The 25426-nt window shown below is 42.5% G+C and overlaps 1 protein-coding gene across 3 annotated transcripts in view; it reads left to right on the top strand.

The window, feature by feature from the left end:
- The first annotated feature begins 10217 nt into the window (after nt 1–10217).
- POLA1 (DNA polymerase alpha 1, catalytic subunit) overlaps nt 10218–25426 on the top strand; it is a 295300-nt gene continuing 280091 nt past the window's right edge. For all 3 annotated transcript variants that reach the window (XM_024746622.1, XM_024746621.1, XM_024746620.1), the window contains exons 1-4: nt 10218–10312; nt 15178–15302; nt 18294–18390; nt 19724–19804. In XM_024746622.1, coding sequence (XP_024602390.1) covers nt 10270–10312; nt 15178–15302; nt 18294–18390; nt 19724–19804 — 346 coding nt within the window. In that variant the 5' untranslated portion in view covers nt 10218–10269. The remainder of the gene's footprint in view (nt 10313–15177; nt 15303–18293; nt 18391–19723; nt 19805–25426) is intronic.

The raw sequence follows: 25426 nt of genomic DNA, 5'->3' as shown, positions 1-25426 counted from the left end.
TTTTTTTTTTTTTTTTTTTGGCCGCGTGGCTTGCAGGATCTTAGTTCCCCGACCAGGGATCAAACCGGTACCCCCCGAAGTGGAAGCGCGGAGTGTTAACCACCGAACCGCCAGGGAAGTCCTAGTGTGCTAACTTGGTGAGCTGGAATCACATTTCCAAGGATCCCATTCCCTTAGCTTTGGGTTAGAGTTGGCCAAGAGAGGAATTTGCACAAGATTTGGAAGGCAAAATATTCCAAGGAGAGTGAAGAGAGTGGTTGGATGTGGTGACAAACAGAGGGGGATGTGACAGTGGGTCCCAGCCTGTCCTCTCTCTCTTCACTCTGCGTCCAAATCTTCTTCCCAACTGCTATACTATTGACCAACAGCAGCCCCAGGCCCACCATCAGATGTGTGTGCCGTCCCATAGAGCTTCCCAAAGCTTCTCGTGGGCTTCCTCCTCCACTTTGGCAGCTAGATGTGCTGGGCTTCTGACTGCCAGGTGGGTGGCCTCTCTGATCCTCCAAACTCCCAGACCTCCACACTCCCAGCCCCTCCCACAATGGGACAGGTCTATTTCCTATAATAAATCCCTTCTTCCAAGGCTCACAGTGCTCCACTTCCCTGACAGAACTAGGACAAATACACTCATTTTTCCAGATGGTACGAGGACTGTTAGGAGAGAATCCTCAGCATGGGGGAAGTTTAGAGGGCAATATGGAGGCAACCCCATAGAACTTGTGTGTAGAAGCTACTGCAGAACCCAAGGAAATAGATGCTATATTTGGATTGGATCTCTCCCCCCAGTTCCCCATAGCCCTCACCCTGCAACACTTTCAGATCCTAGCATTTTTGCAGATACCTCTTCTTCCTTCCTAGGTTTTCCCTCATCTTAATTCTTATCCTCCATGGATCATCCCCTCAAAGAGGCTGGGATTGAACATCAGAGGTAAGCCACATTCCCAGGGTAGTAAACTAAAAGGGGAAAAAAAGAAGGAAGTCCTGGGCACATTATTTCTTCCAGAGTGATTCACTGGATCCATTGAAATGATGGCCCAACTCGACATAGTACAGATTGATTCAAAGAGGAGGTTTCTCTAAATCTAAACTGAAGCTTGGTTCAGCTGTCAGGAAAACATCATCCCATCATCCACTTTTTTTTTTGTGGTACACGGGCCTCTCACTGTTGTGGCCTCTCCCGTTGCGGAGCACAGGCTCCGGACGTGCAGGCTCAGCGGCCATGGCTCACGGGCCCAGCCGCTCCTCGGCATGTGGGATCTTCCTGGACCGGGGCACGAACGCTTGTCCCCTGCATTGGCAGGTGGACTCCCAACCACTGCGCCATCAGGGAAGCTCCATCCACTTCTATTTACACTGGTTTGCTCTTCTCAGTAATGGAAAAATCACTCTTGTGTCATCAAGGCCCAATGGTTCACAAGAGAGGCTTGTTTTGAAATTGCCTCTTGTTGTCATCTATTAGAATAACAGTGCATTTGATTATATTTCCAAGCTTCTTGTCTCACATCCAAAATAAGAATCACTGCCAATCTATTCCCTCAGTTAATTCCTGCTTAGGGAAGGTGATTGTCATAAGCATGAGAAAGTTGAGAGGGTAGGTCTTGATTAATTCTGACTGTAAAGCAAATAGAAAGGAAAGAGGGCTAACGATACAACCGTTTTCTGTATTCTTATCACAGACCTCGTTGGGTCAGTAAATTAAGCCGATTCCCTTAATTGGATTATGAATGTGTCTATTATCTGAACACTTATTGGTGGCTTTCTGGGGTCTCTTCTACTTTTGAGAGCCTCTTGAACTGAAATGGTCTTGGGAGGGTCCTATTAACAATTCCCTGTCTACCACAGGGGGCGCTCCAGAGCTCTGAGCGTTGTGTCAGTGGGTGAAGCCTAGTTGCCCAGGTCCATAGAATTGGAAATGGGTGGGCAACATGTCTCAGCTACCCTATATGGCACCTTGTGTAAATTAGAAAAAGGAGCTCCTCTGGACAGAAGCAGCCCCATTTGGTGAGCAGAGGGATGGCTGGATTTCAGCCCCTATTCTCCCACTCTGTGAGGAGCTTTTGCAGCCCCTGACCTTCAAAGAAAAGGATATTGTTGGGGAAGCAAACTGTGTCAGTCCTATCACAGTACACACCTGAATTTGGGGGACAAGTATCCTCATGGCCCACGAGGTGTTCTACGCTGGGAGACATGGATGATCAACTAGGCCTCAGCTTCAGAGCTGGTGAAATCACCCTCCTGTTGCACGATTTCCCCAGCAGTATTCTGTTGGCTTTCTAGTACCTCACCAGTGGGCAGGGTGTGCCCTGGATCGTGGCCTTGTGTGCCATGTTTAAGAGGGCCCTACTTTGGCTCTCCTCCTCTGAGGAGTCCATGTGGTCATGGGGACAGGGTACACGCCTTGGGACCCCCAACCCCCTTCTAGAACACTCTGGAATTCTCTGACAAAATGTTCTCAGCCTGTTTCCAGGGCATGTGCAGCCTCTTCCTCAAGGCCACCCTCCTGGAGGTAACCTCATTGCAGAGTGGTATATCCCTGGGCACGAGGGGTGGTCAACCTTTCAGCAGGAAAATGTGAACAGAATCTGGATATCTGGGCTGGCCGCACCCCGTGGTGTGGTACAAAGGAGGGGTTCTGTCTCTGGCTAACCCCCACCCCACATAACAAACAGTCTGCTAGCCTAATTTCAAACTTTTAAATATTTAGACATATGATATATGGGCTTCCATTCATATTCTTGTCCTGACTCCACAAATAGTAAAACAGGCCCAGCTAGAGGTATTCTAAATCACTGTAGAAATCAATGAATTTTTTCACATTTTCTGGTTATTTTAATTACAGTTAATTACAAGTAGTTTGTTATCAAAAGTCTGATCATCCCTGAATGTATGAACAGTATGATTTTCTGAATCTAGTGGCTGAGGGCTAGATTCTGGACTGAGGTGAAATAATTTGCTCTGTCTAGCATAGTTCTAGGTACAGAATAGCTGCTTTGAAAATAATTGTTGGGCTTCCCTGGTGGTGGAGTGGGTAAGAATCTGGCTGCCAATGCAGGGGATACGGGTTCGAACTCTGGTCCGGGAAGATCCCACATGCTGCAGGGCAACTAAGCCTGTGCGCCCCACCTACTGAGCCTGCCCTCTAGAGCCTGCGAGCCACAACTACGGAGCCCACGTGCCACAACTACCGAAGCCCATGTGCCTAGAGCCCATGCTCCGCAACAAGAGAAGGCACTGCAATGAGAAACCCGCACACCACAATGAAGAGTAGCCCCCGCTCGCCACAACTAGAGAAAGCCCGCATGCAGCAACGAAGGCCCAACGCAGCCAAAAATAAAATAAATAAATTTATTAAAAATAAAGACACAGCTAAGAAAACGAAACGTCACACACAAAAAAAGAAAAGTCACATACTGGGAGAAAATATTTGCAAAACACATATTTATAAAGTGATCTCGGGTGGCCACGGCCTACAGTGGCTTGAAGCAGGATTTCAGTTCCCTGGCCAGAGAATGATGTCAGGCTGTGGCAGTGAGAGCACTGAATCCTAGCCACTAGAGCACAAGGGACCAGTGGCTAGTGACAAGGCCCTGGCCCGTCAGCTGTGTAGAACTGAATTTCCACACAGAAAGGGAAAGTAGTGAAACAAGTAAAGTGCTTATTAGGAGGAAAAAGAGTACACGTGGATAGACACATGGGCAGGCTTAGAGAGAGAGCCACACCCTCGTGGTTGTTTGAATCACTTTTATGGGGCATTTCTTCTGGGTTTCCTTTGGCCAATCATCTTGCTTTGGCTGGTTCTGAGTCCATATTTGGTTTATCTCAGCGTCCTCCCATGTGTGCGCATGCATCTCTTAGCCAAGATGAATTCTAGCAAAGAGGTGTATGGGTAGGTTGACATCACCTACTATGGGGTGGCACCCTCCCTTTTTGACGTTCAATGAGCCTTTCTGGGCATGTGTAGTTGGGAAGGTCTCCTTGACTTTGAGAATGAGGAATATGTGGTCTTTTATCTCTTATCTGGGCAGGGCTCAGCTTCTCCTCCCTCTGGCTATTTTGGAGTATTTGTCCACAGGGGATGAACTCCAGCTGCTCAGCCTGAGGCCCATCTATCTCCTGCCTCAAAAGGACTTTTATTTAGGATGTATAAAAAGTTTTGTAACTTAATAATTGGACAAATAACTCAAAATTTTAAAAATGGGCAAAAGATTTGAACAAATAATTCACCAAAGAATGTATACAACAGATGACCAAGTGACTTCTCATTTCTGCTCTTACATGTAAAGTGCGTGGACACTGTTGCTACCATCCTTACATCAAGAAAAATATGGATAAACTGAAAATCAATGACTTTTCTTAGACAAGAAAATTCTCAAAAAGAATTGAGAAAACAGGGAAAATTTCCATCCCCAAATCTGGAGAGATAGGCACATACAGGGAATCACAGCTGAGACCCGCTTACCTGGAACCATAATCTGGTGGGAACACTTACATGGCAATGTTTATGAATTGCTGGAGGCTGAGTATGGACTAGCATGAAATTAAGAAATTTCTGAGGGGTACGCTGCAATCAGAGGGAGGACCACACACATTTGTGGGCTTTTTCTCCAGGAACGTCACCAGATTCTCAACTTGAGGATCTGAGAAAAATCCCTTGGGGGCTTTGGCAGGGGAAGAGGAAGAGTAACCAACAGGAAACCCTTCCAGAATCTTCTCAATCACAAAGGCCTACTCTGCAGAGGAAAGACTGTCAAAGGGCAATACTGCAATATTATCCTGGCTTGAGGAAGGGAATTTCAGCTCTCTCCAGCTTTTCTGTTTCACCTGAGGAAAAACAAAAATAATCATAGTCAACAGGGGACAAGACTTAGAGGAAATAGATTGCAACTGTTGCAGTCAGAGGAAGGAGTATGGGAACAATATCAAAACACTAGTAGGGGAAGAAAGAGAAAATAGAGCCGAAGAAATATCTGAAGTAATAGTGGCCAAGAACTTTCCAAATAATGTATCATTAATATGACAAACACAACCAGACCCAGAAAGCTCAGAAAACACCAAGCAGGATAAATACCAAAGCAAACAAACAAATTCAAAAAACCCCACACCGAGGAACATCATATTCAAATTGCAACAAACAACCCCTGCCCCCAAAAAAACCCAACCCAAAACCAAACAAGCAAAAAAAAAAAGGGCTTCCCTGGTGGCGCAGTGGTTGAGAATCCACCTGTCAATGCAGGGGACACAGGTTCGAGCCCTGATCTGGGAAGATCCCATATGCCGCAGAGCAACTAAGCCTGTGCACCACAACTACTTAGCCTGTGCTCTAGAGCCCGTGGGCCACAACTACTAAAGCCTGCGTGCCACAACTACTGAAGCCTATGCTCCGCAACAAGAGAAGCCACCACAATGAGACACCCGTGCACCGCAACGAAGAGTAGCCCCCGCTCGCCACAACTAAAGAAAGTCCGAGCCAAGCAATGAAGATCCAACGAAGCCAAAAATAAATAAATTTATTAAAAAAAGAAGAAAACCCAGAAACTAACCAACCAAACAACAAAAAAAACAAAACACAAAGGACAAGGTGAAAATCTTGAAGGAAGCCAGAGGTGAGGGGTGGAGGGCGGGAAACTTTACTTATAGAAGAATAAGGATGAGAATTACAGTGGCTTCTCATCAGAAACCAGATAATAAGTGTTCTGAGACCCAATTTCCAATGTGTGGGTGGGGCATTTTCCTACACTAACAAACAATTCCTGGACACTAGCAAGGTGTCACAAGGGACAGGAGGGAGGATTTGGGAATACTTACTTATAAGGTACCTAAACTACACATGGAGTAGTATGATGTTATTTGGAGGTGGACTTCGATTATTTTAAAACGTATATTGTAAACCTTAGGGCAACGACTAAAAAAGTTCTTAAAGAAAGAAGTATAAATGATATACCAACAGATGAGATAAAATGGAATCATATAAAATGCTCCATTAAACCCAGAGAAGGGGGAAAAGAGAGAAACAAAGAACAAAGAGGAAAAAAAAAACAAGTGCATCCAAGAGAAACAGTTGCAAATAGCCAAGAAGCACTCCTCATTAGTCATCAGGGAAGCACAAATTAAAAGTCACAGTGAGATACTAATACATAATCACTAGAACAAAAATTAAAATAAAAACTGATAGTTATTGCTGAGGATGTAGAACAACTAAATCTCTCATACACTGCTGGTGGGAATGTAAAATAGCACAGCCACTTTGGAAAAACTGTTTCACAGTTTATTTTAAAGTTAAACATATACTTACCACGTGACTCAGCAGTTCCACTCCTAAGTCTTTACCAAAAGAAATGAAAGTGTATACAAAGACCTGCAACAAAATTATAGAAATGGAGAACAGACTAGTGGTTACCAGTGGTTAAGGATGGGGTGGGGTTCAGGTCGTGCAGGAGGGGAGCAGATATGGCTGCATAAGGGCAACATAAAGGATCCTTAGAGCTGGAAATGTCCTGTATCTTGACTGTATCAATGCCAATATCCTGGTTGTGATATAGTTTTGCAAGATGTTACCAGTGGGAGGCACTGGGTAAGGGATATATGGAATTTTTCTGTATTATTTCTCATAACTGCCTGTGAATTTATGACTATCTCAAAATTAAAAATTTAATTAAAAAATGTAAGGTGGGCTACAACATGTAAAAAGCAAGTGAATACTGACAGGAATTTTAAGCAACACTGTATTAAAGCGGTATAGATATAACACAGTAAGTCATCAAGTGTAGCTCACCATTGATTATGCCAATAGAGGGAAAAGAAAATAAATCCATCAAGACAATCTTTGTTTTTGATCTAAGGAGAGCATACACAGCTCTGGAAGGCATCAGATTTATATGCACATACATAACTTTTCAGCAGACTTACTTTGCTTACGTCTGATCTAGGGGACACGTCCCTCCCCGACTTTTGAACACATTTTGTGTTTCCAGGATGATTTTTTTAAATCTCTCCCCCACCCTTGCCCTTTGGTAACCATAAGTTTGTTTTCTATGTCTGTGAGTCTGTTTCTGTTTTGTAAATGAGTCCATTTGTACAATTTTTAGATTCCACATACAAGTGGTATCATAATATTTGTCTTTCTCTGTCTGACTTACTTCACTTAATATGATAATCTCTAGGTTTATCCAGGATGATCTTTTCGAGCGGTTGATTACAAAACAAATTACTGACTGTGCCTGAACTATTAATGACTGGGCACTTTTGTCTCACTGGCAGAAATTATTCAATAAGAGTTAAGGACAAAGGGCAATGAAATGAAAGTTGTCTTTACTGTGGAAGGAACACAGAGGGTGAAACCAAGCAGGACCCTGTGGGGTTCCTGGGCACAAAAGTCTTTCTGTGTCCCCCATTTCTTGATTACAGGAAACAGGCTTTATTCAGCCTCCATGACCTTCCCTGAGTTCCAATGGGCAGGTTCAAACAGTTGCTAATCAGGGAAGGGAGGTGATGCAGAGACAAGGGATGAGCAGTCAAGAAACAATAGTGCAACCTTGGGGCAGGGTCCTGGTTCCCCCTCAAGGGATACACAGAACAATATCTTTGAGCTGTTTTGCAGATACTGAAGACCCCACCAGGTGGGAGAAGTTAACGGTATGCTGCCCACAAGCACGTAGACCCCAGACCTGTTGGAACCAGAAGGTTGATGATGCTGACTCTCACTTACGTCACCACCAACCAAGCAGAAGAATGTCCACAGGCTGATCACACCCTCTGGGACACACAGTTTTGAGGGCATTAGCCTACTGTGGCCCCCTTTCCAGGGCAAAGCAATAAAGCTATTCTTTTCTACTTTATGCAAAACTCTGTCTCCGAGAGTTAATTCGGTGTCGGTGTACAGAGGCGGGATTCTGCATCAAGGGCAATAAAATAAAGCAACAAGTGATGACCGCTTGAACTAAAATAGGTCCCTATTTCCTAAACACAAACCATGGAGACACTCAGGCTATGGTTTCTATTGGTGACCGATGGTTAACGATGGGGGTGGTTTCACACTGTTTCTAATAAAGCTAGTGCTGGCCTTGCATAAGAGTTTTAGGTAACCTAGGTATCATTCAAGTTATAGGAAGTTACAGCACCAAATGCTGTAAGATTTAAAGAGTGAAAGTCTTTAGAACAGGTGGGAAATGAGCTTTCCTTTCTTGTCTCACGGAAAGAGGTGTGTCCAGGCATGTGTGACCACATAATTGTTCAACTGGATATTTATGTCCAGGTTAGCCATCCTGCTGATGACTCTAAAAGGTTTAGCAACGCCTAGTCTAGACCACTTGTTTTCAACTTTGGCTGCACATTGGAATCCCATCCTCAGAAATTCTGCTTTAATAGGTCCAGAGGGCATTAGAACTTTGAAAAACTGCTCAGATGATTCTAATTTGCAACTAAAGTTGAGAACCACTGCTCTACGCTTTCTAGAACACTGGCCATATGTAAATTAAGAAACCCTCATGCTGCCATCCTCTCCTAAAATTCACTCTTTTTTTGGGTGGCAAGGATATATAATGGAGAAAAGACAGCCTCTTCAATAAGTGGTGCTGGGAAAACTGGACAGCTACATGTAAAAGAATGAAACTAGAACACTCCTTAACACCATACACAAAAATTAACTCAAAATGGGTTAGAGACCTAAATGTAAGACTGGACACTATAAAACTCTTAGAGGAATACATAGGAAGAACACTGACATAAATCACAGCAAGATCATTTTTGATCCACCTCCTAGAGTAATGGAAATTAAAAGAAAAATAAACAAATGGGACCTAATGAAACGTATAAGCTTTTTCAAAGCAAAGGAAACTACAAACAGGATGAAAAGACAACCCTCAGAATGGGAGAAAATATTTACAAATGAATCACCGGACAAAGGATTAATCTAAAATTCACTATTGACTCACTATACCATCAATGTTCTAACTCATAATGCTTTCTTAATTGCTCCAATACCTTTAATAATTCCCAGAATAATTCTGGTTTCATCCCCAAGTATTAGTTCATGCAGCTGGTTTAGAAGATTCTGAAGCATTGGTACAGCTATTTGTCTTTGGGGCCAGGTTTTATTCACGATGACATTGCAAGTTTATGCTATGAGCCAGGGCTCAATTATCACAAAAGATTTGTCCATTGGTCAATAATTCATGTTGAATCACTTGAGGGCATGGATCTAACTTTGTTCTGGATGGGGTAGTGGGGGAGGGGTAGGGGGGGGGGGGGACCAAGAGCCCTGTGCACTAGTGGGTTTGAGAAGTGTTCAGATGTATTGGCCTTAATGGTTAAAGTTAATTCTACACAAATTGTAGAAAGAATTAACCAGATGGTTAATTCTCATTCTAAGATCTTGCTTTAAATAGTGCTCTCTAGTTAAGATATACATGTAGACGTCTCTGGTTTTACTATTAAACAATAAATGAAAAAAAAAAACAATATGTGAGGTGCATACATTGCACGCATTGTACCAAACACTAGAATCTAATGCCCTTTTTATCTTTCATAACATTGACATTTTGCAGGAGTCCAGGCCAGTTGTTTTACAGATTGTTCTACGTTTTGAATACATCTGATTGTTTCTTCATGGTTAGATTCAGGTTAAGCATTATTTGCAAGAAGACTATATAGGTGATATTGTTCCTTTTTTCCAACTGCACCACATCGGGAGGCCCCGTATTGGTGATGGTATTTTTGATCTTTTGGTTAACTTGGTGCATATATTGCAATACCATATATCACACAGCGACTGTATTCGTACTCAGAGAAGCAAAGTATCAGGCAAGACTCCGAGTGCGCAGCAGTAGGCAGTCGTTTTCCCAGGCTCCTGGGAAACGCGTTCAACCACGCCCACCCTACTGCCTCCCGCGCCTCTTTTCTCGGAAAATCAACCCTCAGAACCAGAAAGCTCCTACTCCAAGGGGCCCAAATCTTTTCCCATCAGCATGGGTGCGCCTGCGCAGCGAGTCTCCAGGAGGCTCTTTTCCAGCGCCCGACCGCTTTCTTTTTCTGCTCTCCACGGCCTCCCCCGCCGCTCGCTCTTTTCCCTAAGGGGTCATCACGGGGCGCCAAAGGCGCGCCCGCGGGAAGGCCGGGGGCGGGGCGCGGCGCGGCGCGGCGCGGCACGTCAGTGGCCTTCCGGGCGGAAGTCGGCAGCCTCCGGAGCTGCTGATTGGCTTTCTGGGTGGCGCCTGTGTCGGCCTCCGCGCCAGTTTCGGGCTGGTTGGCGCGGAATCGGAAGACTCCGGGACCATGGCGCTGGTGTACGGCGATGACTGCGACCTCGGGGCGAGCGGTGAGAGATGACCCCGCGCGCGGGGTCCCCAGTTGGGAGTGCGGAGACTGTGGCATGATTGCGGGTGGTGGGGGCTCTGTTTTATTTTTTTCTTAGGTAGGCGCACGCCCGGGTTGACCCGCCGGTCTCTTTGGGCGCGGACCTCGGACGTCCAGGACTGGAACCTGTGAGGCCTCGGACAGGTCTTCTTTGCAGGGCTGTTGGGTCCTGGCAAGCCCGAGCAACCCCCTGCGGGGCTTTTTGTTTGGGAGGCTGCCTCACCTCTCTCACTGCGGGTCTCCGCACTTGGCTGCCTTTCTTTTTATTTCTTTTGGTGAATCTCATCCCACGTGCTGGGCACACCTTCATGAGACTGGCCCCGGTGGGGCACAGTACTGGCCGAAAGTATTTCATTGCTCCCGCCCCAGGTGTCCGCTTGAGGGCTGGGACGGAACGGATGTGCGCCCTTCCCTTGGTAGAAACTGCTGGGGAGATTGTTACACGTTGTACCTCAGCAGGAAAGAAAGCTCTAAGTGCTGTCACGTGAAGATACAAACGCGTTTTGTCTTTGTAGGTAATAGGTTTCTACTTTATGCATTAACAATTTTTTTTCAAATTCTATGGAAAGTTCTTCAGGTGCCGCACAGAAATAGTGTTCACAATCTAGTCATCTCAGGTGAAGCTTCTAAAAAAAAAAGTATCAGTTCAGCAGCATTTCGGATGCCTTGTATATTACTCCGTTTTCAGTGGTAGTATTCCATCTCCAAAAATAGAATACAAAAATGCAAATGGATTTGTCTGAGTTTTGAGCAGTGTGCAACTAAAGTGTGACTTCACTTCAGTGAACTTCCAACTTAAAATTAGGTGCTTCACTCTCTCAGCTCAAGCATCACATCTCCTGTCACTCAAATACATCACCATTAATGAGAACTTGCTTCCTAATTAGCTTCCTTTGCATTCACCTAGTCGTGAATCACAGATTTCAATTTGTTCTTCTAGCCTTTCGCTTTTTAAGACAATTTGTTTTGGAGAGCCCACTAGCCTGAATTACAAATGGGATGTGGGATGTATGTGAACAGTCTTTGCAGCCCTCCATCAGTGATATGTCGCTAAGACCTTTCTTCACCCTAAAAACTACGTTCTCCGTGAACATCAAGAAATCACTCTTTGGAGGACATCGTGCAGTCTCGAGATCCCTCTTAAGTCATGGTGTTGATGAGTGGCTAGGGACTTGTGACTGGAATTTTTCCTTTCCAGCCGACTTGGAAAGATTGTTACCTGAAAGACTGTTGCAGCCTTGTGTGTGTCTGCCTTGGGGGGTGGTGGGGGTACTCCAGATGGTAATTTTGAACCAAATATTTAAACTTTGGTAACTGGATTTTTTTCATGCTGCTGCTTTTTTTTTTTTTTTTTGCTAACTTACCTACTTGAAGCATTGGAGACATATTCCATAAAGGAAAATTTAGGCCTTTTTTCTCCTTAAGTATTAGAAGATGGGGTGGCTGTGAAAAGTTGAAAGGTCTATAACTAGCTGTTACTGTATATGGAAATGGATAGGGGAGAGTTTAATGATTTAAAAAAGCAGGTACAGTGGTTCATTCGGCAAATATTCATTATGTACCTACGAGGTATAGGCATTCTGTCAGGCTCTGGTTTTACAGTGGTAGGTAAGCTGGGCATGGTTTTTGTCTTCATGGAGTTGAGATGGTAAACATGTAATTATATGCAGTGCTATATTGGGGCTTCCCTGAGAAAACGGCTTTGCTTTATTTTTGTTTTCTAGAAGCTAGACCATGTTAGTGCTAATTGTGAGGTGTTGGCATATGTGTGTGCATCTGTACACACACACACACACATACACATTAAGTGAGCTCCTGTATTGCTGAGTACAAAGTAAGCCAAGCATCTTCATTTAATCCTTAAGAACTTTATGAAGCAGACATGATTATCCCCATTTCACATATGAGGACCCTGAGGCTCTGCGTTAGAGTCCTTAGGTGTAGGCTACAGGAACCAACTCTAGTTGATTTAAACCGAAAAGGAATTTATCTGAAGGATATCGTGGTGTTCACAAACTCCGGAGAGCCAGTCAGGGGGCACCTTAGCTAGGAACAGTGGTTAAAATCATGCCACAAAACTGGTCCATTGAGGAGGTTGTTGCCAACCATGGCCAAGTACTTGAAACTAGAGCCTTCAAGTACCTTGGGACATTGCTGGCACTGTTGTTCCAGGTGCTCAATCCTCCTGTAGCTCTTGTTACTTCTAGAATCTTCCATCAGCCGTCCCCCTTTCCTTGTCACACTAGCTTGTGATTTAAAGTCTGAGCAGGTGTTCATAATTGGAGGGCCTATTTTATATGCCCATGCCCTAGCTGCAAGGGCATAAAGGAGGGGGGACTTCACAGATTCTGATGCTGGGCAGCTTAAAAAACAACGAGACACCTGGCCACTGTAGCTCAGAGAGGTTAACTGGTTGTCTCATGTCACGCAGTAAGTGGCAGAGCCTGGTTGTGCCGCTTCGTCCTAATCTCCTCCCACTCACTCTATGCTCTCATGTCCAGCTTACCTTCCACATTGACTTCCTCTTGGTTTCTAAATACACCTTGCATTTTCATCCCTTTGTAATTTGGCTCATGCCTTTTCCTTTGCTTGTGCCCCTTGTTACCCTGTACTCTGATAGTGAAATTCTACTCTTTCTGTGTTGGAAACCTCCCCTGTGAAGCCTTCTCTGATTTCCCAGGCAAAATTAATGGCTCTCTTTTCTACATTTCCTCAATACTGGCTTCCTATCTCTAATATGGCACCATCTTTATGTGATGGTGGGAGCCTCAGGTCTTTTTGCTTTCCTTGACTGGGAGCCCCTTGAGGACCGGCAACTCTGTCCTATTTGTAATTGTACCCCAAACCGTTAGAGTGGCACATCGTTGCCTGTGGAATACGTCTTATTGAAAACCTATGGTTTTTGTCAGAATAATCTGACAAAGGAGTCAAGGGAGTCTTGAAGGGAATACACTGAGGCCACCTTTTCACTCTCAGTGGTCATGTTCCATAATCTCCAAAACCTTTTCATGTAGGCCTGCTCACGATTTTTTGAAATCATTTGAGTGACACCCAAGATTTTGTGGCTGTCATCATTAAGTACCTGCATTCCTTAATGCCTTTCTGAAAATGGATTTAAAAGTCAAATGTGAAAGTCAAACAATAGGCTGAGATGTTATAGAGAGATTCCATTTCCAGAAAGCTAGGGAAAAAAAAATCTCTAATTATGCCTCACCTTTAAGATACAGTTTTCAACAGTTTATTGCCAGCACTTGGTACATGTTCTGTAAATTGCATCTTCTATTTCAAACACTTAGTCAAACAGCTGAATGTTGTTATGAATGTTCCAGGGGGGTTGGAGCTTTTAGGATGCCTGTTATCAATACTTCTCCTTTTCTGTGCTTACTACTTTTTATAAAATAATTAACACAAATACAATACAGTACTCAATTTCACAGACATAGGTGGCAGTCGTGCTGAGCCTCAGCTCATCGCTGGCAGGAGGTACTGTCTTGCTTGGCTTGGGTATTCATCAGCTGGCATATGAAAGTCTTCATTCTGTGGATGAAATCTTTTCAGTACGTGTGTGTGAGGTGGTCAGTTTATGATGACCCAAAGTGTGAGTAATTCAAAAGTTGAATGACTGACCACTGAGGCTCTCTGGTACTTCAGTAATTTTCTACAAAACACATTTTAATCTTTGTAATCTTTCACCTCATCCTCTAATGTCGTAACCAACTGCATGAGGCCTGGAAATCAGTGGTGGAATCAAGAATCTCCTTAGAGCCACCTTTGTTAAATTCTCCCAACCCCCAATTTATCCTTCCTTTGGAATCCCAGACACTTTATCTGTACCTCTGTTAGGGCATGTGTTACTTCTAAAAATTGTTTTAGAGTTAGTTGCTACTTACAAGCATATCTCGCTTTATTGTGCTTCACAGATACTTCTTTTTTTTTTTTACAAATTGAAGATTGTGGCATCCCTGCATCGGGCAAGTCTGTTGGTGCCATTTTCCCAACAGCCTTTGCTTATTACTTCATGTCCCTGTGTTAACATTATTTTGGTAATTCTCACATTTCACATTTTTCATTATTATATTTGTTATGGTGATGTGTAATCAGGGATCTTGGACGTTACTACAACTCACTGAAGGCTCAAATGATGGTTAGCGTTTTTACCAATAAAGTATTTTTAAAGACATAATGCTTTTGCATACTTAATAGACTACGGTATAGTGTAAACATAACCCTTATATGCCCTGGGAAACCAAAAAAAAAAAAATTCGTGTGACTAACTTCATTGCTATATTCACTTTATGGGTGTTGGTCTGGAACTGAACCCACAGTATCTCCGAGGTCTGCCAGGTATCTCCCAGGTCAGATTGTAAATTCTGTGGGTCTGTGGGCCCTGTCTTTCTTATCTTTGTGTCTCTCAGAGCGCCTGGTACTTTGCAAAGAGCAGGTGCTCCTCAAAGCCTTTCAAATGTTGATTAACAGAACACAAAATGAATTGTCCCTTTTATAACCACTTAACGGCCTGCCACTTCCCTGGGAAAGGTTGTGGGTTAACGACTGATCTCCCTTTAGTGTCTCCAGGGGATATCAGTTGAATTTGGAAGTTTTCTCTTTTTGGCGGAAAAAAAATAACAGTTGCTTCAGCTGGAAATTTCTGAAGAGACACAGGAGCTGCAGATTCAGCCCTGAGCTTGTGAATTATTTCCATTATAAAAAGAATCCATTTGTATAACATTAAACTTGTATGTTACTATTGGCTAAAAACTTGCTTTGTTTTTGAGGGAAGATGGCTGACAATTTTGTACATCTCATGTAAATTTGGCTTCTTTTCAGCTCTGTCAGATTCAGGGAGTTTTGTAACTTCTCGATCCCGGAGAGAGAAGAAATCAAAGAAAGGGCGACAGGAAGCTCTGGAAAGACTGAAAAGGGCTAAAGCTGGTGAGAAGTATAAATATGAAGTAAGTAACCATTTTTCTGGGCTTTTTCTCCTGTGCTTCATCTAATTCATAGCCTGTAGATAATTTTATGTCACCTTTGTCACTAATTAGAAATATGCATATATTTAAAGCTTCTTATAATAGTAATTTCTTAATATCCAACATATGGGCATGAGGTAGATTTACAGGTTATGGGAGACTACTGAACTCTTAAAGTTCCTATGAGGCACCTTACAGATGCTTTTAAAATTAGTAAGCACACGGCATCTCTGCTAAGTTCCATGGCTTCGTTGAGGGAACTTACAGATGCTTTTACTTTACTCATAAGGTATTGAGCAGTCTAGCCCAGCACTGCTGCTCCTTGGAGAGAATTGTTGTTTCTAATCTCATATGCAAGGGGAGCGCAGTAGGGACTTGGACCTTCCCTCTGCTGTGTCCTGCGTGTAGGATTGAATGTGATGCCCTTTTGGCTCTTTTCCTCTACCCACTGTCGATGCCCTGCAGGTAGAAAAGCAGATTGGTACCATCTGCACAACATTGTCTAGCTTCACATTGAGGGCACTCCCTGAGGATCTTAACTGCCTCAGGGCTGGAAAGTGATTAATATGAGAAAATAATAATACCAACAACAACAATAGCAACTAATGCAGTTTTTCAGCTAACACTGTTCTAAGTGCTTTTACAAATATGTTCATTTATTTAATCCTTCCAATACCGTATAAAATTAGATACTGTGATTAACAGCATTTCGCATGGGAGGTATCTGAGGTCACAGTGGCAGAGCCTTGATTGGAACCCAGGCAGCCTGGCTTCAGAATGTGCCTGTTTAGCCATGGCCTGTTCTGTTTTGGGGTAGTAAGCAAGTAGAAGAGGATTTTTGTCATTTGGCACCATTCATTCAAGTTAAGGGAGTCAACCAGATCATAAAGGGTTGCTAAAAGGATTATAGTAAAGCAAGAGTAAAGCATTTTTAATGTAGGTACTTCTATAAAGGAGTTCTGTGGGGCATTTCAGATGTTGACACAATGTGACTGATTTCCCATTAATCACTGATGTTAATGGCATGGCTCTAAGAGTTCAAGCTGAGCAGTACCAGTGTTTTTAGAGATTGAGTCAAAATGACTTTTTAACGCAAAATGATTTTTTTTTTGCGGTACGCGGGCCTCTCACTGCTGTGGCCTCTCCCGTTGCGGAGCACAGGCTCCGGACGCGCAGGCTCAGCAACCATGGCTCACGGGCCCAGCCGCTCCGCGGCATGTGGGATCTTCCCAGACCGGCGCACGAACCCGTGTCCCCTGCACCGGCAGGCGGACTCTCAACCACTGCACCACCAGGGAAGCCCTCAAAATGATATTTAAAAAATTTTTTTAAATTTTATTTTATATTTTAGAACAATATTTGTTTTATTGTTTATTTATTATTATTTTTATTTATTTATTTTTATTTTTTTAACATCTTTATTAGAGTATAATTGCTTTACAATGGTGTGTTAGTTTCTGCTTCACAACAAAATGAATCAGTTATATATATACATATGTTCCCATATCTCTTCCTGCTTGCGTCTCCCTCCCTTCTACCCTCCCTGTCCCACCCCTCTAGGTGGTCACAAAGCACGGAGCTGATCTCCCTGTGCTATGCGGCTGCTTCCCACTAGCTATCTACCTTATGTTTGGTAGTGTATATATGTCCATGCCTCTCTCTCGCTTTGTCACTATTTTTTAAAAATAGTTTTCCGGTGTCTTTTGATAGTATGTAAATGAGTTGCTTAAACGAGAGACACAGTATGCATAATAGACTTAAGCCAACAAAGCTAACCTTGCCAGTTCCCTCTCCCCTCAAAAAGAAAGTTGGTCAGTACAGTCATTTTAATTAGACTAGTTTGTGTTTGGGTTGTCAAAAACTTAATTTGGTAGGGCAGGTAATTTCTGTCATCAAATGATCAAAGGCCAGATCAGTGTTTGCCAGTGATCCCTGTTGAGTAGATTAAACCGGAGGTAAAAACTAAGCTTAATCCTGTAATTACTCTAAGCCCAGGTAGTTGTGGCAGAAATCCAGTCAACTCTACCCATCAGGCTCTCAAAGCTCTGTGTCCAGGTGTTTTTTCCTAGAGTCTTAGCTCTTCAGATGGAGTTGGTCGTTTCCTCCAGTCCCCACTTGAAAAGGCAGAACTCTCAAGAGAAGGGGGAGTTTTTAACAAGGTATCTTTAAGTTCTTGCTAACCAGCCCACCAAATTCTCATCTGGGAGATGGGAGCCCGCCAAATTCTCACTGCAGTGGTGTGCATCTATGCTGTCTGTTGCTTTAACTGTGCTGAGGTGGTCTGCTCTGTTCAGGCCAGTAGTTTGTGGTGTTCTGTCCTTCTGGCGGTCGGGCAGCCCGTGTGATTTCAGGCCTTGCCATTCTCTCCGCACTTGCCCTCTGTTTTTAAGACCTGAAAATGGTGGGGAATCAGTGGTAATACAAATAGGGATCACTCAAAAACCATTTCTAGTGTACCCGTAGTGTGTGTTTTGCTGATTTTTGGAGGGGGATGGATGGGGAGATTTTCCTTTTGAATTACATTTGGTTGGTTGAACAGTTATTAAGATTATTGTCTATTTGTGGGGCAGCATCAGCTAGTGCAGAGGGAGGTGGCATGTCTTACAGGTTTGCCAAGTACAGGAGAAACCAGTCTCAAAATTACAAGTGACTAATCCCCAAAGCAGCTAATGAAGAATTGGCTATAATTCAGTTTGTTTTTTATGAAGTAGATGAGTAATTGCTGGTGTGACAAGTATATTATGCTAATGGAATCATTTAATATCTTATGTTAACACCCACCTAAAAGGAATACTAAGTTAATTGATGTCTATTTAAGGAAAATCCTGCAGTGGTGTTGAATGTCAGAACTCATGATTTGGTTGCAGCTACTCCTTCAGGCTGCCATTCCACTTTGAATTTGACAATTTTTTCATCAGAATTGTTTAACACTTTCACTCCACTTGAAGCTCTCTCAAACTTGTACGATGGCAGGTAGAGGACTTCACAAGTGTTTATGAAGAAGTTGATGAGGAACAGTACTCGAAGCTGGTCCAGGCCCGCCAGGATGACGACTGGATCGTGGATGATGGTATGTGGGAAGAAACCGCCTGCCAGGCACTGTATCATTTGCTTTTCGTAGCTTCTCACTCGGTGGAGTTGCTGCTTTGCTTGGGCAGATGTAAGGTGCTAACTTAAGGTCATACCTTTGGTTTGGGTTTTCCTCAAATGCATGATTTGAGGGTGTGGAATCAGAAAAATAGGAAGTTTATTGAGGGACATTTTGGAGAAGCCAGGCACACACCTCAGGCTATAGTATAAATCCTCCAGGAAATGACTGTAGCAATTGGAAGGAACCTGTGGGCCATCCCCATGTGATGGGGCGTAGGAAAACTCTATCTCACAGAATGGCTGTGAGGATTACAGGAGACTGTACTCGTGAAGAGTAACTTTGGCAGGGGCCCCGGGCAGAGGCTGGTCCCCATGTTCTTACAGCCCTTGTGGAAGGCTCGATGGTTCCTGTTTGTGGGACTTGACTTCTTGGACGTGTGAGTGCTGACCGCGGAGCAGAGGGAGGGGGGTGTAGACTGTGCCTGCCACTATATTTTTGTTCCTACTTCTGTAATTGAACTCAGCTATATTGCCGGCTTTCCAGGCTCAGTAGTTGTGGCGCACGGGCTTAGTTGCTCTGTGGCATATGGGATCTTCCCAGACCAGGGATTGAACTCGTGTCTCCTGCATCGGCAGGCGGATTCTTAAACCACTGCACCAGCAGGGAAGCCCGACTTTGGGTGTTTTTTTCCGCTCCGCGGCATGTGGGATCTTCCCACACCGGGGCACGAGCCCGCGTCCCCTGCATCGGCAGGCGGACTCTCAACCACTGCGCCACCAGGGAAGCCTGATTCTTTTACTTTTTATTCTTCTGGTAGAGTAGAAGTACTGTAAAGCATCCTATTGTGGCAAACTTTGATCCTGTGGGCCAAGTGATTACCTTAGTTCACCTAAATAGGCATAGTATACAGTTGATCCTTGAACAATATGGGTTTGAACTGCTTGGGTCCACTTGTATGTGGATATTTTTCAGTATTAAATACTACAGTACTACATGGCCCGTGGTTGGTTGAATCCGCAGATTTGGAAGAACTGTGGATGCTGATGGCTGACTGTAAGTTATGTGTGGATTAACCCCCAGGTTGTTCAAGGGTCAACTGTATATCCTTTGGTTTTGACTCAGAAAACGTGTGTGGGTGCTGTGTTTCATCTGACTTCTGGTTGAACAGGATTCTGCTGCACTTAAAAATGGCCTGGGCCAGGAGAACCTCTGAGTGGGTATAAAAGGTTTTTTTTTAATCTTTTTGTCATGGCTAAAATATTATTGGCCAATTTTAGAAATTTGATCCCGATATTACATTTTGTTCCTGCAGATGGTATTGGCTATGTGGAGGACGGCCGAGAGATTTTTGATGATGACCTTGAAGATCATGCCCTTGATTCCCATGAGAAAGGTATCTGCATTTTGAGATATATAGAGTTGTCTAAAATTTCAGACGACTTGGTACTTTGACACAGTTTCTTTAAGGAAAAAGGACCTACCACAATTGTTTTTCAGTATAAAAAATGTTCTAATGTTGAAAGTAGCGTAGTTATGTAGAAAATTAAACGCAAAAAGCGTAAACAACCAGGAAATGAAGTGTCATGTCTCTGTTTTCCAAAGAGTTTAGTCTTACTTATTTTGGAACTTTTAGTCCTGTGGTCATTTTAGACTTGATAATTTTGGGGGCTGCAAGAATTGATGTCTTTTCATTCCTACTGAAGTGACATACTTAGAATTTTAGCTCTTTGATAGAAGTACAGTACAATAACAAGGTTTAGAACTTCTGTCGACTTGCTTTGTTTAATTGAAACTTAAAATGATATGAATGTATGTGTCATAGTTTCTTAGCTACACAATCATTGGCAAAAAAAATTTTTTGAGTAAACAAGCCTGACTTAGTTCCTGTAAAATGAGAGGGGGAAATTCCCTCCAGTATTTGTTTTTTTGGTTTAGTTCATTATTACCACCAAGTGGTAGATCACTGGTCAGCACTCTGTGGCCCACTTACGGCCAGTTTGTTTATGGCCCACTTACGGCCCGTTTATTTTTGAACAGCTTTATTGAGACATAATTAACATACCATACAATTCACCTATTTAAAGTGAACATTTCAGTGGCTTTCAGTATAGTTACAGTAGTACAGCCATCACCACAATCGATTTCATTACCCCAGAAGGAAATCATACCTGTTACTATATAGCCCTCAAGCTAAGAATGGCTTTTACATTTTTAAAGTGTGTGTAAAAAAAGAAAAGAAAAATTCAAAGAAGAATATGCAACAGCTTAAGAGACGTGTGTGGCCACAAAACCTAAAATCTGTGCTCTCTTTACCCTTTTCAGAAAGTCTGCATCTTAATTTGTAGATTATTAACATTTTATGACATTTGTTCACTTTGTCCCTCTTCCCCTTTCCCAGACACATACATGCAGACTTTGTTTTTGGTGAATTTATTGAAAGTAAGTTGTAGACGTGCTTCAGTGGTGATCTCCTAAGAACAAGGGTTCTTGTCTTTTTAGTCACAGTACCATTCTCAGGATGTTATCTAAGATTTTGTCCATATTAAGATTTCCCCAGTTAGCCCAATAATGTCTTTTATAACTGTTTTTAAAAATGCAGTGTCCACTTGGCTTTTCATGTCTCTTTAGTCTTATTTAGTGTAGAGAGCAGCACCATCCCTCCTTCCTCCCTCTCTGGCCCAATGTCTTTCATGACATTGACATGTTTAAAGGGACCAGGGAATTCCCTGGGGGTCCAGTGGTTAGGACTCCATGCTTTCACTGCCGAGGGTGTGGATTCGATCCCTGGTCGGGGAACTAAGATCCTGGCAAGCCATGTTGTGTGGCCAAAAATAAAATTCAAAAAACAAAAAACAAAAAACGACCAGGCTGGTTGTTTTGCTGAACGTCCCACAACCTGGGATTTGCTTGATTGTCTTTTTGTGCTTAGAATCAGGTTAAATATTTTGACAAAAATAAAATTTAGATGAACTTGTGTCCTTGCCACTCATATCAGGGACACATAAGGTGAGTTTGTCCCATTACTGGTGAAAAGAAGTTTGATCTCTTGGTTTAAGATGATGTTTGTCAGATTTCTTCCTTGTGAAGCTACCTTTCCACCTTTGTAATTAATGGAAATAGGGGTGATAATTTGAAACAGTGTGTGTATATCCCTTTTTCCCACCAACTTTTACCCAGTGCTTTCAGCCTCTACTGATGATCCTTTCCCGTTTTTTTTTTTTTTTGGCCACGCCGTGCAGCTTGCGGGATCTTAGTTCCCCAACCAGTGATTGAACCTGGCCCGGCAGTGAGAGTGCCGAGTGCTAACCACTGGACTGCCGGGGAATTCCCCTTACTCTCCTTTTTTAAATTAGCATTTCAAACTCATGGATTTAAATAAAAGTGCTGTTACAGTTCAGTATCCATTATCATTGTTTTTTTGTTTGATGTGCAAATTACCACAAATTTGGCAGTGGGAGACCCTTTGAGCTGGCTCTCCTGTCCTTTTGGCATGGTCTCATCAGTCTTTGAGCATTTCCTTGCTTTCTGGGCCAACAAGATGTTCCAGGTTCTCCTTGGGTGATTCCTGTCCTAGACCTGGAATCACCCATTTCTCCCAAGAATCATGGTCCCTTTTAGTAGAGAATGGTAGCAGATCTGGGGGAGGGATGTGCTCGTTGCTCCTGGGATGTAATGGTTTCTAGGCCCTTTCAGTGAACAGAGCTAGATTATATATACATGTATGCTGTGAATTCATACTGATACATTCGATTCAAGTGTAAAACCACAGGGTACTTCATTTTCCCAATCTGTATTTGTGTTTAGCTTCACCCTCAGTGAAAACCCTTGTCTTCTAAAATATACTCAGAATAATTTTGGGAAATTTAGAATTACTAAACTTATACCTCTAGCAACAACCCTTCTAAATAAAGTTTACAATTTCTTTGCAGTTTTTAAAATTTGTTTTTGGCCGCACTGCATGGTATGGGGAACTTCCCCCACCAGGGATTGAACCCGTGCCCCCTGCAGTGGAATCACGGAGTCTTAACCACTGGACCACCGGGGAAGTCCTCTTTGCAGTTTTATTTGTTCTTGGCATATATCCTACTGAGGGTGTATGGTGATGGTGTTGTGTTTAGAAGCTATATGAAGTAATTTTTTTCTGTGCTGTAGTATCAGTTTACTACAGAGGTTCATTTGTTTTTGCTTGTATTTGAATTTAGGCTTTTAAAAATATCCTTTTTTTTTCTTTTGTTTTAATTTTAGTTTTTGAGTATTGTAAAACATTTTTATGGCTTAAAAATCAAAATGATATTCAAGAAATAGACTAGATAACTTTTACTCTCACCTCTATGCTTTCTACTTCATTTCTCCCCATCTCCATTTTTATTAGTTTCTAATTATCCTTCCTGTGTTCCCCTTTACAAAAAAATAAGGTTGTATATGTTTTTTTCATGTGGGATGTTATTCGTTCATTCATTAGTTAAATTATGTGGATTATCTTCCTGGTTTCTGCCAACCTGTGTCATGTAGGAACGCTACACACTGGTACCTACCATTAGATAGTAGTGTGGCTAATTGTGTTATTCCTACTTTTTATGAGTCCTTGAAGAAGAGGATGAAGTGAGCCCATGTGATTTTTCACCTCCCTGAAGTGAGGAGGTTTGTGTTAGTTTCTGGCGTTGTTAATTATATCATCTTGAATGAGTCCTATCACCTCTCTGGACATTAGTTTTGTCACCTGTAAATTAGGAGATTGGACTGGACAGGGAGGTTCTCGAGGAAAGGACCCACGTCCTGATCATCTCAGTGCTGATCACAATAGCAAGTGCAAAGAAAATGTGCAGCACTTATTGAATAAATGAACCATCTCTGTTTCTGTAATCATTATGTTAGCGTTTCCCACTAATACATCAGTGGAGAGAATGACTTGACATTCTGAAGGAGAACTAATCTTAGAAATCTATTCCATGCTTTGTCACCATTCACCCACAAGTCGCTGCTGTTTCAGTGTCTTTCCCAAGGAGCCCAGTAAGGTCCCAAGATCTTCAGAATGGAAATGGAATTCCGCAATCCACTTTAAACCCTCAGAAGAAATCGTAGAGTTTTGCCTGGGAGTAAAAGGTCAACTCTTTTTGGTGTAGATCTAGTCCCTGGCATGTTGTTTTCAAACAGAGAGAAAAACATCAACTAAATCCCAATGAAGAAAAGTCAGTGGGAAAACGAATAAAACAAATCAAATTGGGGACTTCCCTGGCGGTCCAGTTGTTAAGACTCCGCACTTTCATTGCAGGGGGCCTGGGTTCGATCCCTACTTGGGGAACTAAGATCTAAGATCCCGCATGTTGCGTGGCACGGCCAAGAAAAAAAAAAACCGGAAAGAAAGAAAGAAACAAAAACAAAACAGAAGCCCTAAAATTGTGCAAGAATTTCATCTCAAATGTTGACTCCTGTTCTTTCTCTGTTTCCTGTTGTCCTATCTAATTCCTGCTAGCCTACAATGGTGAGATTAAAGCCCCTTAGTGAAGCCTTCCTTGCTAGTCAAACCTCTATTGACCTTCTGTTTTGATACTCTTTATTAGGACCTGAATTTTGTTTACTAAACATTTTGACCATTGCCTATATTCTCTTTTCAAACTGCTCCAAATGAGCTCTTTAAAAAATTAAATTCCCCTGTCTTATGTTTTTCACAAATGTGCTACAAATCTTTTCATAGTCTTAGGCACATGAAAAGTACATAACAGAAAATTTATCATCTGTGACATTTAGTGCATTAACGGTGTTTGCAACCATGACCATTATCCAGTTGCAGAACATTCTTTCACACCAGATGGAAACTCATACACATTAAGCAGTCATTCCCGAGTCTTCCTTCCCTCAGCCCCTGGCAACTGCTAACCGCTTTCTGTCTCTGGATTTCCTATTTTGAATATTTCATACAGTGGGAATCATGCAATTATGTGAACATTTGTGTCTGACCTGTTTCATTTAGCATAGTGTTTTCAAGGTTCGTTCATGCTGTAGCATGAATCAGTACTTCATTCCTCTTTAGGGCTGAACTATTAGATTGCAAGGATAGACCACATTTTGTTTATTCATTTATTAGTTGTAGTGCTTTTGGGTTGTTTCCATCTTTTGGTTATTGTGACCAGTGCTGCAGTGAACGTTTGTGTACCAGTTTTTGTTTGAACACTTGTTTTTAATTCTTTTGGGCATATGCTGAGGAATGGAATTATGTGTATGTATTTTTATTCCCTTTTCTTTCTTACACAAAGGATATTTTCTATAGATACTTCTGTACTTGGCATTTTTTCACTTAAGAAGATATCCTACATCAACTATACTTCAATTAAAAAAGGAAAACAAAAAAGAAATAAAACTGTATTGATAATGCAGAAAAAATGAAAATTCTGAAATGCTAAAAATAAAAGATAGCCTGAAAATTACTGCATACCAGCACATAGAGGGCTTTCTTGCTTGCTTGCTCATTTCTATATAGCTGCATGGTATTCCGTTGTATGGATGTACCAGGGTTTATTCATGTGGTTTTCTTGTCTTTTCTTTTTTCTTTACATCTTTATTGGAGTAAAATTGCTTTACAATGGTGCGTTAGTTTCTGCTTTACAACAAAATGAATCAGTTACACATATACATATGTTCCCATATCTCTTCCCTCTTGCGTCTCCCTCCCTCCCACCCTCCCTATCCCACCCCTCCAGGCGGTCACAAAGCACCGAGTTGATCTCCCTGTGCTATGCGGCTGCTTCCCATTGTTTCTTTTTATGGCTGAGTAATATTCCATTGTATATATGTGCCACATCTTCTTTATCCATTCATCCGATGATGGACATTTAGGTTGTTTCCATTTCTGGGGTATTGTAAATAGAGCTACAATGAACATTTTGGTGCGTGACTCTTTTTGAATTATGGTTTTCTCAGGGTATATGCCTAGTAGTGGGATTTCTGGGTCATATGGTGTTCTATTTGTAGTTTCTTAAGTTCTTTTTGTAGTTTTTTAAGGAACCTCCATACTGTT

The sequence above is a fragment of the Neophocaena asiaeorientalis genome, unplaced genomic scaffold, assembly GCF_003031525.2.
Source record: "Neophocaena asiaeorientalis asiaeorientalis breed wild unplaced genomic scaffold, Neophocaena_asiaeorientalis_V1.1 scaffold20, whole genome shotgun sequence".
Classification (NCBI taxonomy): Eukaryota; Metazoa; Chordata; class Mammalia; order Artiodactyla; family Phocoenidae; genus Neophocaena; species Neophocaena asiaeorientalis.
This window is presented reverse-complemented; position numbering and strand designations above follow the sequence as displayed.